The sequence below is a fragment of the Canis lupus genome, chromosome 2 (genome assembly GCF_011100685.1).
Source record: "Canis lupus familiaris isolate Mischka breed German Shepherd chromosome 2, alternate assembly UU_Cfam_GSD_1.0, whole genome shotgun sequence".
Lineage (NCBI taxonomy): Eukaryota > Metazoa > Chordata > Mammalia > Carnivora > Canidae > Canis > Canis lupus.
Window position 1 is genome coordinate 6176087 of NC_049223.1, and position 17305 is coordinate 6193391.

General features: G+C 39.7%; 1 protein-coding gene across 1 annotated transcript in view; it reads right to left on the reverse strand.

The window, feature by feature from the left end:
• The window catches only part of GPR158 (G protein-coupled receptor 158), a 410036-nt gene extending 393208 nt beyond the window's left edge, over positions 1-16828 (reverse strand). Inside the window, exon 1 of the mRNA XM_038529762.1 lies at positions 15117-16828. Coding sequence (XP_038385690.1) covers positions 15117-16018 — 902 coding nt within the window. The 5' untranslated portion in view covers positions 16019-16828. The remainder of the gene's footprint in view (positions 1-15116) is intronic.
• Positions 16829-17305: the final 477 nt, after the last annotated feature.

A 17305-nucleotide genomic window follows, 5' to 3' on the forward strand; every position in this document is an offset into this window, starting at 1 on the left:
CCTTTCTGAATGGGGTAGGACAATCCCTTGTCAGGGAACTCAGTACAAAGAGATCACCTATATTGATTGATTCATTCATTTTTTTCAAATAATAATCTTATAAAAGAGGAAATACTTTCTTCATTTTAGAATAAGAAAAATTAGGTTCATGTAAGTTCTATAATATGTCCAAAGTCACACTTTTTTAATGTCCAGGGAGGAAAAAAAAGACAAAATATATCTGTCAGGGAATATAAATGTTTAATGTGAATATTGCAGTCTCTCTTAAAACATAAAATAATGATCTCATGCCTTCAGTTTCCTGTTGATTAATTAAAATGCCATTTATGTTAGTGTTTGGCTACAATATCCAAATGAAAATACCTTTTGTGTCAATCATTTCTTAAATTATTAAACTTCTCATTTTTTTTTCTGTTGACTCTTCTTAATATAGATTTTTAAGTCAAACTACCAGCTGACAATCTGCCCGGATTTTTTCACTCTAAATGACTTTTTTCTAGACCCTAATATTTTATACAATAAAAACAAGTCAGCTGTTAATATAGTAATTTTTCACAGAAAGAGATACAGCTTGTGGCAATGGCCACTTCTGATCCAAAAATAACAACAGTAAATAAGGCCATAAAGTAAGTAAAAAAAAAAAAAATGTTGCTATTGAAATTAAGATAAATAGCCTTGGGTTAGGTACCCAAGGTGTAAACTAAATATAGGTTTTACTTGTATGCTCTGAACCCTATGTAGACACACACCTAATAAGGAAAAGAGCTGATATGATGTCCAGATCCTTGGTAAGAGTAAGAAGAATGGTCAGAAGACCTAAGTGAGTTCTTGTTCAAGTTGCTGAGTTGAGCATATATTTCTCTACCTCATCCCTTCCCATCCACCTGTAATGGCAGTAAATAAGTATAAAAAGGGAATGAGGCAAAATAGCTGATCAGAGACTTGACACAATTATCTGGGATCATACTGATAATAAGCCAGAGTGGTAAGAGCTCAGTCCAGGACATGATCAGGAAAGGGCTATAAGGTGAACACTGCTCTTCCAGCAGACTTTTCAGAAAGATTCTAAGCTCAAAGTCAATTGCAAGTAGAAGTAGAAAATGCAGCAGACATCAAGGTGATGAACTGAAGGACTTCCATCAATTACACAAGTTGTCACAACCTCTCCTTGTGTGCAGCAAGGGTATTTATCCCCAAACTGAAAACCAAGAATCATTCTGTAAATAGATAAAAAGAAATACCTGAGAAGAGCTAAAACTTCTAAAATTGGTTGTTAGTTATCCCAGAATAGAAGTCTAGGGTGGTCCAGAGACTGCCAACTTCCTTCTCCAGTATCCTAAAGTGAATGAAGCCTGACAATCAAGGGAGAAGTCTACTGAGGAACTAGGCCTACATGTCTGACACAAGGCTCCATGTCCTCTAGCTATGTAAATTAACCTAGCCCTTTAATCAGAAAATTGATGACTAAGGATCACATTTGAGATGAACTGGTAGCATAAAGGAGAAGAGCTGGTATGAAAAAGCAAAACAACTAAACCAGGAACAAACAGCAATAATTCAGGCAACAGAAGACAATTTAATAAGTATTTTAAGTTTCTCAAAGAGATTTAAGAAAATGAACATACAATTATGATAAAAAATCAGAGCAAGAGTTTGTAGAAATTAAAAGAGATTGCCAGATGGAAACTAATTCACTAAAAAGGAAAAAATAAGAAAATCCCCTAGAAGGGAAAGTAAAAAGAAAAAGAAAAAATGAGAGAAAAGTTAAGAAATATGGAGATCAATCCAGAAAGTCAAATATCTAAATGTTTCTGGAGTTCCAGAAAGAGAAATGGGTATGAGAGAGTAATTTTAAGCACTCATAAAAGAAAATTTCTGAGTGGAAAAATCTAAAACAGCCAACTAAGTGGTAAGGTTGATGAATAAAAAGAATCACATCTAAGCACATCATCATGAATATTCAGAACCCCAAGGAAAAAGAAAAGATCTTAAAGTTTCTATGAGAAGAAAAGAAACAATTACCTACAAAAGTGTAATAAATCAGGTTAATATCAATTTTTTTTTACCAGCACCAATGAATGCTGAAAACAATGTCTTTAAAATTCTGAGGGCAAAATGACTTTGAACCTATAACTCTATATTCTGACAATCAATCATACAAAAAGACATGTTTTCAGACATGGGAAGACTTAGAAATTTTACTTAGAAGGTACCTGAGATGCTTAGAAAGTATTTGAAATGTACTCCATGGGATGAAAAAATAAGAATTCTAGAACTAAGAGAACCTGAATCCAACACACAGTTGGATTCAAAATTTCAGTAATTTGAAGAAATTTCCATGATGGTTATTCTGCAGAAGTCCTAAAGCAATTTTGGGACTCCAATAAGAATGCCTTCATCAAAAATGTGAAATTTTCTTTAACCAATATCATGATTGATTAAAAAGTCAAATGATCTTAGAAATAATAATATGGTTCCTTTTTATTTCTTTAACATGAAAAAGGAAAGCAGATGGCAATTCCAAAGGCAGGGAGCAATATGTGAAAAGTCTCCATGCAGATATATGCAAACTAAACCATGGTCTTGAGCAACTGGTCTAGAGAGAGATAATCCATTGGCACTTGAAATTTGGAACATTCTGAAAATGACAGATTCAGTTATTCAAGTTTCAATTCTTAGAGGCAATGAATAGACAAAGCACAGCTTTTTTTTTTTTGCTTGTTTTGGTTTTGGTTTTGGTTTTTGGTTTTTGGTTTTTGCTTCTTTACTGCAGTGACAGGTTATAAATGCCACCATCTTTAATTATCTAAAATACTGGAATAGCAAGAGAAGTAGGAAGACAATGAAAAGTAAAAAAAAAGAAGATACTATTTAAAATTTATGGGTGCAAAAATTGAGGTAACCAGTAGAAAAATTAAAAATACAATTAATGAAACAAGAGAGGAGGGTAAGGAAAAATGAAATATAAAGATGCTAAATCCCACATTTGTCACATTGGAGGAGCTAATGATGATTATTTTATTTCCTAAAACCCATAATCCTGATTTTCCATTTTTAATGTACCTCATTAGAGATACATTCCTACCTATACTTCCTATCATGGAAACTCTACCTCCAAATTCACATCCAAATGTTAGTGGTCTTTCTTCTGGCTCTTCCAATCTCATGTCTATGCTTTATGCCTCTCACTGGCAGTTTTTCAGGCAGCCCTTGACCTCTACATCTTAGACCTGAGCACAAAGGACAACAGAGAGTGTCAGAAAATGCCAAATGACAAGACCTGCCAGCTACCAGCTTGAGAGAAGTCAGGGACCCACAGGATGTCATTCCAGGAATGCTGGTAAAGAAAAAGAATGCTTTGCCCATAAGTTAACCTGCTGTGCCTCTGTCCTTATTCTCCTGTCTGCATCTGAAAAATACTTCCCTTACAGGTTTGAGCCAGGGGGGAAGAAAAGCACCCAACTTATTTTTGCAAGAAATTTTGGATTTTTTATTTCTACCTCCCTTGCTGCTCAAATTCCAATTTATTCATTCACATTTGAGAATGGAGCAACTGTGGGATGCCTGGGTGGCTCAGCAGTTGAGCATCTACCTTTGGCCCAGAGCATGATCCTGGATTCCCAGGATCTAGTCCCACATCCGGCTCCCTGCATGGAGCCTGCTTCCCTCTCTGCCTACGTCTCTGCCCCCCACCCCACCCCTGTCTCTCATGAATAAATAAAGTATTTTTTTTAAAAAAAAGAGAGAGAATGGAGCAACTAAAAATACCTCATTCTTTGACTGAAATCTCATCAGAGAGACTGGAAAACTCAAGCTCTCAGAGAGCTATGTGAGGAAGTAGCAAGAAGGCCAACACTAAAATGAAGAAAGAAAAATCTGCCAAAATAAAATTAGAACACTACAATAAAACCATCCAAAGAAAAACAATGAAAATGCATCCATAATTTACAGATTGCTATGGGTTAAAACTTTTTAAAGCACTTAATATGTTTCTATATTACCACAATATTTTAACCCACTTATTAAATATCTCCTCTGTGTCTTCCTCTCATTTTTTATGTCATTACCTACCTCTCAATACATTCCGGTAAGACATTCTTTCTATTCTTGAAGCATTTGAAGCTCAATCCTGCCTCAAGGCCTTTGCTCTTACTCTTTCCTATTTAAAACATGATTACCTCAACTTGTTCCATGGCAGTCTCTTTCTCATCCTTCATTTCTTAACTCAAAGATCTTTCCTGACCACCCCATTTAATGCAACCCAACCTACCACTCACCTATTTTTTTATCTCACTATCCTATTTATATCCTTATAGCACTTGTTTCTATCAAGAATTATTCTACTAATTTTGCTTGCTGATTATCTATCTCCCCCTACCTCCACACACACACACAAAAAAAAAAAATCCATGAGGGCAGGGATTTCTGTCATATCTGTTACATCCCCAGTATCTATAGCCCTACCAAAGTACACATTATAGACTCTATAGTGCTTCTTAAAAGAATACATTACATACCTTATGCTAAACTCTTTATACATATATATGACTGTTCACTCTTTACAACAATGAGAGGTACTCTATACCCTTTCAAGATGAAGACATAGAAAGTTAAGTAATTTGCCCAGTGTCACACAGCAAAAGTGAAAGTTCATGGATTCAAGTGTAGGTTTATAATCCCAAAACCCTTCCTCTTAGACACTGTTCCATGCTGCCTCCCTGAAATATGCAAGGCAATTTTCTTGAGGCACTGAATATGGGAAGTCATAAAATGTGGTCCTTGGCATTTGAAGGCCATGTAGAACTAGTTGGGGAAATTGGACTTTTACATACAGAAATAAATAAGTAATAATACCAAGCAGCTGCTTTCATGATAGCCCCTATTTTAAAGGTGAGAAAACAACCTGAAATAAAGAAAGGGAGATATAGCATAATACTTAGTGGCCTACCATTCCACGCCTCAGTACCTGTGATCTCTCTGCCTTCCTAAAAAACCTGCTATTCATTCTACCCCTACCAGTACGATCATTCACAATATTGGATTGCCAGATTTTTTTGATGACTAAAGCTGAAAATACTAAGCATTTACAATTTTTAATTTTTATTCTTTAAATCTTGAGAAATGGAATGTGTGGGTTATAACCTTATCAAACACTGCTTGCTTTTCCCAAGTTTGGGCTTAAGGACGAATTGCTTCTGAAATACAAAGACTTTTTACTTATTATAATCTTCTGAATCTATCCTCAAACTATCTCATTCACATGGTCTGGAGAGGGCCTAGGAATGTATTATGAGGCTTTTCAGTTGATCCTGATGCTCAGCAAGGTTCAAGATCAGTGAATAATAAATATAAATTAACTTTCATTTGATGACGTGGGGTGTTTTTATTTGTACCTATGATTAAACTGCAAGTTCACCGCAGCCATAGCTAGTGCAAGTGGTGGTCACTTCCCTGGGCCTCAATTTCCTTCCCTTTAAAAGTAACAATAAATTAGATTATATGATCTCTAAAATCCTTTTGACTTCTAATATTCTAATTCTTCAAAAATGAGCTTTCCCAGGACATTGACTAAAACTTGCTTTTTTAAATAATGCCCCCACCACCCCACACGCACATACTTTCTTTTTCAAAATGCATCCTTTATTGAAAAACCTTAAATATAAAACATTTAACCATAGAAATAGTAAAAACATTTAAACCATTAGTAACAAATTCTGCAAATAGTTTGCCAAGTTTTTCTTTTTGAGCCCTGATGACATATTAATGTAGATTAATATTCCATTGATCCATCAAAATTTTCCAGTTCTCGCTCATATCAGGTTCTATATGTGAAATGATCTTATGTTCCAAATAAATAAATACGTGATCTGATAGACTTATACACACACACACACACACACACACATATATACACATGCATACAGAACCCTTGAAATAGCCCCAGAATAGTATATTTATATGAATTCTCTCCCCACCAGCAGCTTTCAACCATAGGCAGTTTTGCCCTCAAGAAGATATTTGGCAATGTTTGTAGACATTTTTGATTATCATAGTGGGCAAGGAGGTTGCTACAAGCATCATAGGAGGCAGCCGGAAGTGCTGCTAAACATCTAAAAACAAACAAGACTGGAATGAAATGTCAATAAAGCCTAGGTGAAGAAACCCTGCTCTATGCAGTGGTCTGACATATCAAGTAAGGGGAAGTCCAACTTCACTCAGGCAGCTGACTAGAAAAAAAAGGAAAAACATTCACTTCCACAATTCCATTTGAATCTCTTTAACCAAAACTAATTACATGACTACACCATGAAGTTTTTATTTCCACCCTGAAACCTCTAAGCCCTTTAGAAAAGAAAGATATATTTCTTCCTGTTTTTGGTCTATAAGTGGTCTTTTATTCTCATTATCTTAGGCATTTTCCCACAGAGTGAGTGAAATTCTTCACCAGATAGTGTGGGAAAGATTTTGATAATCCTTACCGGACCTAATCTGAAAACAAAAGTTTCTACAACTACTGGCCCAATATTTTGTATATTTCACACAAATTGAAAGAAATGTGGGAGCACCTGGCTGGCACAGCGGGTAAAGCATGCAACTCTTGATCTCTAGGTTGTGAGTTTGAGTCCCACATTAGGTAGAGAGATTCCTTAGAAATAAAATCTTAGGGGAATCTGGGTTGCTCAGTGGTTGAACATCTGCCTTTGGCTCAGGTCATGATCTCGGAGACCTGGGATTGAGTCCCATATCAAGTTCCCAGCAGGAAGCCTCTTCTCCCTCTGCCTATGTCTCTATGTGTCGCTCATAAATAAATAAATAAATAAATAAATAAATAAATAAATAAATTCTTTAAAAAAATAAAATCTTAAAAAAAAGAAATTGTAGCTCCATGTTTTAGGATAGCTTGCCTTTTTTAAACAAATTATGAAGGCAAATAGCAATCTAATTTATATGTACCAGTGATGTCTAGATTTTGTGTTTCCATATATGTACATTTTGCTGCATCTTGATAACTTAAAGATGATAATAGAACTGTATAGTTGGAGATATCTTGGAATTTATTTTCTCATTTCCTAATATTATAATTCATCAAATATAAGATACCATTAATCGAAAGATACATTATATTGTGTGCCATTAAAAGAAAATGTATGCTAATTGAAAATGACATGCTCTCAATCATAAGACAGATCTCAAGTTAAAAGACATCAAAATGGGGGGAAATGCATCTCAGAATTGATAAAATACATTATTCTATACTATATCATCTTTCCTCTTTCTCAGATAAAAGCCATGTGTCAAATTATTCTATAAAAGTTTTTCCGTACTCTGGTTTCTCTTTGGATCACTGAATAAATCTTTCACCTTTTACTATGAAAGTTCTTCCATAATAATGTAAAAAGGCATACCCATGGGACAAAACACATAAATAGTAAGAAAACAAGGTTAAGGAAATAAACCAAAATCTTATGTAACTCTAAGTTTCCTTTTAAGTTCTAGGTGCACTGGGTACTTTGCTAACTGGACAGAATTATTTTTTAAAAATTCCACATTGTCTTGTTGTGGTTATAGTTTTTAACTAGGGGGATGCTACAACAAATATTATAATGGATAAAAATTAACTGGATTCAATTAATTAGAATTAATAGTTAACCACATAATAGAGAGACTGCCTTCTATGACAGAAAGGTAGGTAATAGGATTTTTGTTTGGGAAAAATGATCTTGGGGTCAGACCACTTAAGCTAATTCTGTGTTTTCTATAAATTCTACCTATAACGAAGATAACGAAACTAGACATATTTGCTTTGAGACATAATTGTAATTGCTTTGAGACACTACAATATCCTTAAATACAAAAAAAGAAAGTTCATCATAGCTCCTATACTAAGCTTGGCATTGTAGAATAAGATAGGAGGGAACCTGAGAAAGACAATTCACTGAAGAAGTATTTCATAGAACAACCTATCCACCTAAATAATTTTAATAGTTTTTTTTCCTAAAGAAAAAAAGATTTGTTGGATGAGTAAATGCCCAGAGAAAATAGAAATTTACACAGAGAAATGGGTTTTTTTTGTGTTTTTTTTTTTTTTTTTTACTAAAAGCTAAAAAGCAAATAAGGGTAAAAGACCAACAGAAAGAGCTCCCCCCTCCCTAGTGCATATGCCAAAGCTGTGGACAAGAGCTTAATAACACCATTGGCTGCAAACTCTCCAAGCATAGCCCCAGTATCAGTGTGTGGCCTATTTGTGAATAGCAGCCATTAAGCTTCCAAAGTTATTAAAATCCCAATGTACTATTTTAGTAATTCGGCTAAAATAACCCTGTAAATACCAATCCAGATCTGAAGAGAGAAAATAAACAAGGCCCTAATGTTTTGGTACCAACCAAATGCAAACTAACAACAACATACTTCTTGGCATCCTGTTATGTTACAATATAATCATAAAACATAATGCATATTGGAAAAGGGTAGCCATAAAACCCTGAACAGTGAACAACAAACTGCTGTCTTTCTGCAATTAAAAGTAAAATTTGACTTATCTAGCATTTGAAGACATAAAACCAGTCTAGCGAGGGCATCAGTTCCCTCTCCAGAGGGCAGGCATATACTTTTGTTATTTATTTAGCAATCTCAGAAATCTCATTTCTGCTTTCAAATGTATATTCTACAAAATGGCAAGTAATGCTGTGCCACTGCTGCACCACAATAAATAGGCCTTTTTGAAATTTTAAAATTAGCCAACTACAGAAATAAACTGAAAATGGGTTGTCATTAAGAGGTAAGGAGCTTCAAAATGCCTAAACATTGGTTATCTTGAGGGAAGTTACATGAGTATACTGATACACCTGATTTAGAAATCTGCAAAATAGCTTCATGTTGCCTTTAAGTAAAACCAGGGGATCTTTCAAGATCTAGAATATCAGATCATGCTTATTCTTATTTTTAAGTGGCATTCAAAGAAAAAAAAAGAAAAAGAAAGGAAGAAAGGAAGAAAAGAAAGAAAGAGAAAAAGAAAGAAAGAAAAAGAAAAGAAAAGAAAGAAAAAAGACAATAAAAAGAAAAGAAATAGTGGTCTCAATTCCACTAGCATATATACTTAGTCTGTATCAAGGAGGTTTTCTCTATTCTGTGAATAAATGACTATGATAACATACATTGAACATACATGAACATGATCACCATTTAAGTGAAAATATATTAACTGTTTTCAGCATTATAATCAAAGTCCAAAAGTTAAAGTAAAAGGTTTAATTAGGTACATAATCATAGGCTTTTAGGGTTATAAGGAACCCTACAGGTCACCTAGACCAACCCCCTCAATTTACAGATAGGGAAACTGAGGACTAGAAAGGCAACCACTGTCCATGGTGATACCATGAGTCAAAGATGTGGTCCAGGCTGGTGACAACATCTTCTTTCTCCAAGACCCATGTTTCCACCCTGATCCACTGTCTTTACAAGACTTCACAATAATTAAGGATGAAACAAAACCATCATATAAATTATAAATGACTACTAATCACGTGACTTTAGTTCAGCTAAACTAAGAAAGTTTATGTCTGAGGAGTGTATTTGGGAAGCCGGAAGCTACAATACAAAATACTTACTAAACTTCCTGTGTGATCACAATTCTTCATTTAGTCATTAAAGAATCCCAAAGGAGATGTACTTTACTATTCACAGCTTACAGATGAGATAACTGAGACAAAAACCTCAGTAACAGAGGTTGATCTAAAAACTCTTTGCTCAATAACCTAGGTAAGCATCTCTGTGCTGTTTCTATAGACAACCTCTCCACCACTATCATTACCCACAAGAGAGACGTAGGATATGTTTAGCTTGGATCAAGATGGTCATTTCCCTTATACTTTAAGTGAAGTGCCCTCTTCTGTGGAAATCAGATATCTGTAGCAGAATTATTGGTGGAGGTGTACAGGTGCAGTATGCTGAGAATGAAGTGACCCCTCAAGAGTCAGCGAATCAGTGACTTCGATATTTCTTCTGTTAGGTTCTAAGAAGGGGTTTCCACACCATTTGATCTTTCCTTCATAGCCCTATTGCTGTTTTTTACCAACACCAGGTCTGACATCCACATGGTTTCCTCTTTCTCTGTGTGTTACTTTCCCAACAATACTATTTCCACAAGCTACTGCACTTGTGTGTATCCACCCTATTTCCAAAGCCTACTTGTTGACAATTTGAATAGACCAATCAAGAATGTATAGAACAAAGGGTTAGAAAGGTATTTAGATAGCATCAAGTCCATTCTCACATATTAATTCTGCAGAAGCTGACTTCCAGACAGGTAATACAGCCAGTCAGAGACAAAACTGGAACTTGAGGCAAAGTTCTGTCAAGTCTAATATTCTTCCTACTACACAACATACTTGGTTGTATGATTGGCCTAAAAATAATAAGTGTATATGACTTACTTGGACCAAATATATTATTTCAAATCATTGCTGTGTTGTATTTTTTAATAACAAGGTGAAAACAAAGTTGGTAATCAAGAAATAGCAGCATAGAAAGCAGCGTAGAAAGACCTACCTAAGCTTCACAGCTAGATAGATCTAAATTTTATTTTTGCTGCCTAACATACTAGCTATGTACCTTAGGCAAGCTACTTAACTTTTCTGAAGTTGTCACTATGGTAGATTACAAAGAATTAGATGCAGTGGTGTATATGAAGTATCTGACATCTAGTAGGTGCTCAAAATATATTGGTTTCCACTAATTCTAAGCTGCCACAAAAGAGCTGTGCCATTCTAGCAAGTTCCTTTAGCCCTTTGGGTCTGTTTCCTCCATTGCAAGTTCGGAAGATGAAAGAAGCCAAATGAATTCCTAAGTCCCTTTTGGCTTGTCAAAAAATAATTAGTTCCCAAAGGTTCCTTTACCTTAATTTAAATTCAACGCATAAGTATCTTATATCCATCCTAAGCATTGAATAGTACCAACTACCACCAATGAGATATCTATGATTTCAGCAGAATGGGATCCAACTCCATATCACTTTAAGTTCCACAAAGAAAAATTACTATGCAAAACCAAGGATTTGACTTTACAAGGACATCACAAATCTAATGTAATAAATATAAACAACTGAGGGTATAACTTAAATTATTACTCTCTCTTTTGCTGAGTTGGAAGATGAGAACTAAAATGTTTATACTATATAACAAAAGACCCAGGAGACATTTGGGTCATTAGACATTATTAGAACAGCTAATGCCATTTGGGGGGGGGGGGTAAGAAATAAAGAAATGAATAATAAATATTTACCTTCCTATGTGAGCCTTAAAAAAAAAAGATATATTTATTTATTTAAGGGGAAGGGCAGAGGGGGAGAGAGAATCTCAATCAGACTCCTTGCTGAGCATGGAGCCCAACACAAGGTTCGATGTCAAGACCCTGGGATCATGACCTGAGCTGAAATCAAGAGTGGAGAGACTCAACAGACGGAGCCACCCAGGCTCGCCTCTTCCCAATGTGAGTCTTAAACTAGGCTTTGAAATTTAAGATACTTCTGTTATTCTGAAACAGAAGGGAATAAAATTTACTCTGAGAGGTATTTGATAGTGATAAACATTAACATAAAAAGATGGTTAGCCATGTTCTCACATTACTTTTAAATTTCATATTTGGGATATACATTATCTAAAAATGAAATATAACTTAAATGCTTGAATCTTATAAGCAAGACCTGAGAAAATACTAACTGATCTTTTTTTTTTTTTTTACTAACTGATCTTAAATGAAAATTTTAACTACAAAATTTTTCCTCCTTTTTCTCTTCCATAAGAAAAGTATTATCAATGGATTTTTCATTATAGATAAGGCTTTTTGCAGATATTATGGAGGTTCAAAATACATTTAAAATAATGTATAGAATTCTTTTTTTTTTTAAAGATTTTATTTATTTATTCATGAGAGATACAGAGAGAGGCAGAGGGAGAAGCAGGCTCCGTGCAGGGAGCCTGACATGGGACTCGATCCCAGGTCTCCAGGATCACGCCCTGGACTGAAGGTGGCACTAAACCGCTGAGCCACCAGGGCTGCCTCATGTATAGGACTCTTAATTATGGTTTCCCAAAAATTTATTTGAGGTTTTCCCTGTACCATGCCTGTATAGTATTATTCACCTATAGAATAGAATTTTAGAATGTATATCTTAGATCATAAAACACCACCACTAACAACAACAGAAAGGATTGCGTTATATGAGTGTGAAGAGACAAGAAAGACCCTTTTAAATATTATCTGATATGTGTGTAAGAAACAATGTATATATTTTTTAATTCAGCAGCCGGTTCTATGAGCTGATTTTTTTGTCCTAAAAGGTGATGAAGGGTAAACTCTGTTCCCCAGGATGCATTGTATGCAAAGGTTAAGAGAGACGCAGAAATATGATTTAGCTCTATACATATTAAGCATAGTGTGAACCAGAGATAGAAGGCCTGGATCCCACTTCTTCCAGTACTATAAAATTGATTTGTGATTTTTGGACAAGTAACTTCACCTTTTTAGTTCTCTTTATCTATTAAACAATAGGAGGAACCATCTGCTCTCTTTAAGTTTTCTTCTAGTTCCTATAATTAACATCTGTGCAAATCCTCAATACAGCATTTGAGAGGCACAAGACATGGGCAAAGGCACTCACAGGAGTGCAGTTATTCTGTTCTCCATACATACTGCCAGGAGGAACCAGCTTTGCAGAGAGCCAAACACTAAATGGCCTGGCTTCATGCCTTGGCGAAAGAACACCATTGATGACTACGAGAGCACTTAAAGAAACTCAGCCAGAGGAAACAAACTACTTTCTGTATGTAGTCCAAAAAAACAGGTAGGGGGCGTGTGAGCCCTTGCAACCTCAGATCCTTTGTGTTCTTGGCCTTTCATCCTGGGTGGCAGAAGGCACTGAGTGTATTTAGGTGACTCATGTTTTCTTAGCCTTAAGAGAAATTATTCTGAAATGAATGCTTCTCCTCCTTAGTCCCACATCTGACCCTGGAAAATACATATATTTTTATGCAGCAGCAATACTCTCTGCAGCATTCTTAGAACACCTTCATAAGACAGAGTTTAGCATAGCGGTTAAAAGTATGAAATGGGCTCCAATTCTGGCTCTACTACTCACCTGCTATGGGATCTCAGGAAAAAAGCTTAACCTCTCCCTGCTTCAGGTTCCTTTTCTGTAAAATAGGGAAACTAATAAAACCTAACTCATAGAGTTGTGAAAATTAAGCAAGATATTGCATGCAAAGTGGTTACCACAGAATCTGACAGAATGTAAATGTTATGGATATGTAAAGAGAGAGAGAGAGAGATGCAGACAGACAGATAACAGATGATAGATTGATCCTGGGAACTGGGTCTCCCTAAAAAGACTTATCTGAAGGCCACAAACAATTTGCTGGCAGTGAATGGCATCTGCCGATCTTTCTTCTCCTGAGCAAACAATATGGCAAAGACTCAAAGCTGGGCTCAGCTCTTACTAATAGGATCCTGCAGAAATCAGGAGGAAATGAGATTGATTACTCTGAAAGTAGGAAAGAGTTACTCTGGTTTAAGACAAGGTCTTTAAAAGAGATAGAAATACATGCACACGCACGCATACACATACATACATACATACATACACACATTTAATATAGTCACACAGAATCAAAGAAGGGGGTTGTTTTTTTTATCTGCCTTCTCAAGTGTTGCTGGCATTAAAAGGTACAGAATTTTATAACTAGATGGCTCCCTGGAGATCATCTAGTTCAAATCCCTCACTTGGTAGATAATAAGTAGCTGAGGCCCAGAGAGGTTAAGCAACTTATTGGAGGGTCATGCAGATGTAAATGACACTGCTAAGACAAACCAGCTTTCTGATTTCCCCTTTTGCCCACCCAGTACTCAGCCTGTTATCTTTCACCAGCTTGGCACCCTGTCCTTGTGCCAAACAGAGCATTAACACACACACACACACACACACACACACACACACACAGGTTTCTTACGTTTGCCTAAGTTCCCTAAAAAGTACAGATGCACACCTCAACCCCCAAGACTTGCTGCCAGAGCCTCCCATCATGGAAATTGAGAGGATCCCAGTCAATCTGTGGCCCTCTCCCAGGCTTTAGGAGTTTCTACTCTTGTGTTTCTGTTCCTTCCTCACATCCACTCTTAAGTGCTATTTTCTTAAAAGTTCTTCACCAAAAAGGTAAGGCATTTCCCAGGGCAGAAGTTACCGCTGCTAATTTGCAAATGCTCATCTCCCCACAAATGCTGTACTTTTAGACAGGAAATACAGAAGAACTGTGATTAAATTTCCAACAAGCTCCCTGAGTGAATTCAATCAGAACTAATCCCTTCTTCCCTAAGATAACTCAATCAGATTCATTTATAAAGTGTGTGAGTAGATGAAAGGACTGGAAGACACTCAGGTATGCCTGACACAGAGAAGAGGAGGAAGAGGGGAAGAAAAGAGGACTGGGGGATGAGGGAGATGGGTAGCAGAAGCACACTGCCCAAACTGCAAAGTCTGGATCCTGGAGGCAGCTATGCTGCTGAGACTGACTCACCGCTCAGGGGATAGGACTGCAGAGGGGATGCACGGTTTTAATCCTACCCCCTCCAGTAACTAACAGCAGGCTGGTATCTAAAACTACACAAATAGGAAGCAGGTGCAGGCTACCCCTAAGTGGCAGAAATGGGGAATTCTGTCTTCCTCCTGTTCCCTTTTCTCTCTCATCCAATGCTGGCCACTCTGTGCCTGGTGGGCACACCCGGAGCTCTCCAGCTGCCCTCAGATCACCCCCAGAGGGGGAACTCCCCCTCCCTGCTCTCCTGAGGGTTGAAAAGAAGCATAGGCCATCAGAGATGTCTCTCAACTCTGTCAAATGCTCCCCAATCTCTTGCCCCTTGCAGGGAAACTGGTCCGAGAGAAGCCTTCACTGAGCTAACAAACGTAGGGCGCTTCTTGTCCCTAAGCACAGGCGCCCGCCAAACACGGCCCTCAGCCTGCGATCGGCTGAGAGGGTGAGAAGCGTTAAGTGTCACAGCCAAGTGTTCCTTCCCCAACGCGAAACCGGAAGGAAGGCTTCGCTTTTGCCTTTTTTTCCACTCCCTACCTGAATTCGGGGACCAGGTTAGGCTGCAACCCGTAGAAAGCTGCGGAGAGAGTGACCAGCCACCCAGGCTTGTAACTCCCGTTCTCGCACTCCAAATAAGGCGGGGACCACTTGACATGGCTCTTGTCCCCGCCAAGCCCGTCCCGGCGCCGCCAGCTATGGCCCAGGCTCCGGGGCCCCTGGTTAGAGCCGCGGCGGTGTAAGTGGGTCCGCCACTTGCGCCGCAGGCCGTGGAACCACTCGGTCTCCAGCGTGGCGTTGGCCAGGTGGTGTGCCGAGGAGGACAGGTCCTGGAGCAGGATGCGACTCTCCTCGCGGGTGGCCTGGAGGAAAACCTGCGGGGCGGGCGCGGACAGCGACTCGGTGCTGAAGGTGATGGCTGCCCGGGAAATGCTGGGCTCGCCCTCCAGCAGACTCCGCACCAGTGCCTGGTACCACTCCAGGTCGTCCTGCAAGTTCTGCTCCCGCGACTTATTGCTCTGCAGCATCATGTTGAGGAAGTTAGTGGCGTGTGTCAGCGTGTCCAGCGCCCCGTGCAAGGAGGGGTGGGAGCTGGCCAGGGCCGACGACTTCCCCGGCAGGCCCGCCAACTCGTAGCGGCCGGAGCAGTTGGCTCGCTTCAGCTGGTGGGAGTCCCCGGTGTAGAGGTAAGAGGCCACGTCCATGGGCACCTCCTCGGCGAGTTTCTGCGCCAAGATGGTGCCGTCGGTGGAGCGGCTCCAGGGAGCCGAGGGGTCCGAGGCAGCGGCTCGCGCGGGCTGCTGGGCGTGCTGCTTCAGCCTCAGGCTTCTCTCTCGAGGGGAATCCAGCCGTCCCGGAGGGTCGCGGCTGGTGCTAACAGTTCCCAAACCCAGATGAGCGAGCAGGAGGCAGAAGAGTAAGGGATAAGCCATGGCTCCCATCTGCTTCGCAGAGACGAGAGGAGGTAACGGGAGACACTTTGTAAAATTTGGTCGCCAATTTATCAACAGTAAGACTTTTTACTCGGAGTCGTCCCCTTCTCCAGATGGCGGCACCCAGTCGAAAAGGACTTTAAAATAAGAATGTTTCGGAATTGGCCCGGCTGGCTAAGCTACCGTCACAGGAAATCAAATCACCTGTGGCAACGCTGGCTGCACCCGCTCCATAATGGGTCGGCTCGGGATTACGCACCTCACAGCCTTGAGCCGAACAGGTTACATCCCCTCTCGCAGCCGGCGGCTACAGTTAGCCTGCTTACGTCTTCCTGCTCAGCAGCTTCCACCGTCGCTCTCATTGAGGTGTGTTCGAGAGCTGCTGCTGCTCCTGCTGCTGCTGCTGCTGCTGCTGCCGCCGCGGCCGCCAAAGACGCCGCTCCATCATCTCACCCGTGGCAGGTCGTTCCCGCCTCCCGGCTCTGGCTCCTCCTCGCTGCTCCGCGGGGAGGCGCCGAGTGCGCGCACACGGATCCCCACGGCGAGCGCACGACTCGGTCCCAAAGAGCGAAGGTGTCTTTGAAGACGATTGTCTTTCTGGAGTTTATAGGACCAGGCAACTGGTTAACCGGAGTCCTCAGGTTTGGCCACAAACCACACTCCTGTCTCCCCCTTCTCGGGAGGAAAGCCGGTTTAAAGAGGCAGCTTGGCCGCAACCAAACCCATGAAGGGCGGGCGGCTTCAAGCCGTCTGGTTCCCTGTTTGGTCGGCTCCTCTGTCAATCAGCCGACTGCCATTTGTTGGGCTGGGGCGGGAGCTGTCCAGTGCTGAACCCGAGGCGGCACGGAGGAGGCGCAGGAGGAGGCGGCGGCTCGGGATGCAGCAGCTCCGAGTCCTTTCACCCACTCGCGTTCCCTGATGACTCGGAAACCTGCGGGGGCGGGGGTGAGGTGGGCGAGAGCGAAGGGAGAAGCAGAGCGTTTGTGGCTCAGAGCAAAGGAAACTTGGACGTACTGAGGAGGAGGAGGGTGTTGGCGTCTTGCATGCTTAGTTATATCAGCCTTTTCTTTTGCCTGGAAAAGAGGGAGAAAGGGGTTTTCATTTCTGACTTAAATCGAAGAGGAGGGACGTAGGATGGGGACGTGTCCTCCCGAGCATCTGCTCATTTTAGGCAAATTATCAAATCCTCCTCCTTATTGTCGGTTAAAGAAATGATTAAAACCTACTTGCCAAGGTCTTAGCTATGAGGGAGTAATGGAGACATCTACCGGCTGAGCTTCAAGGGGAAAATATGCT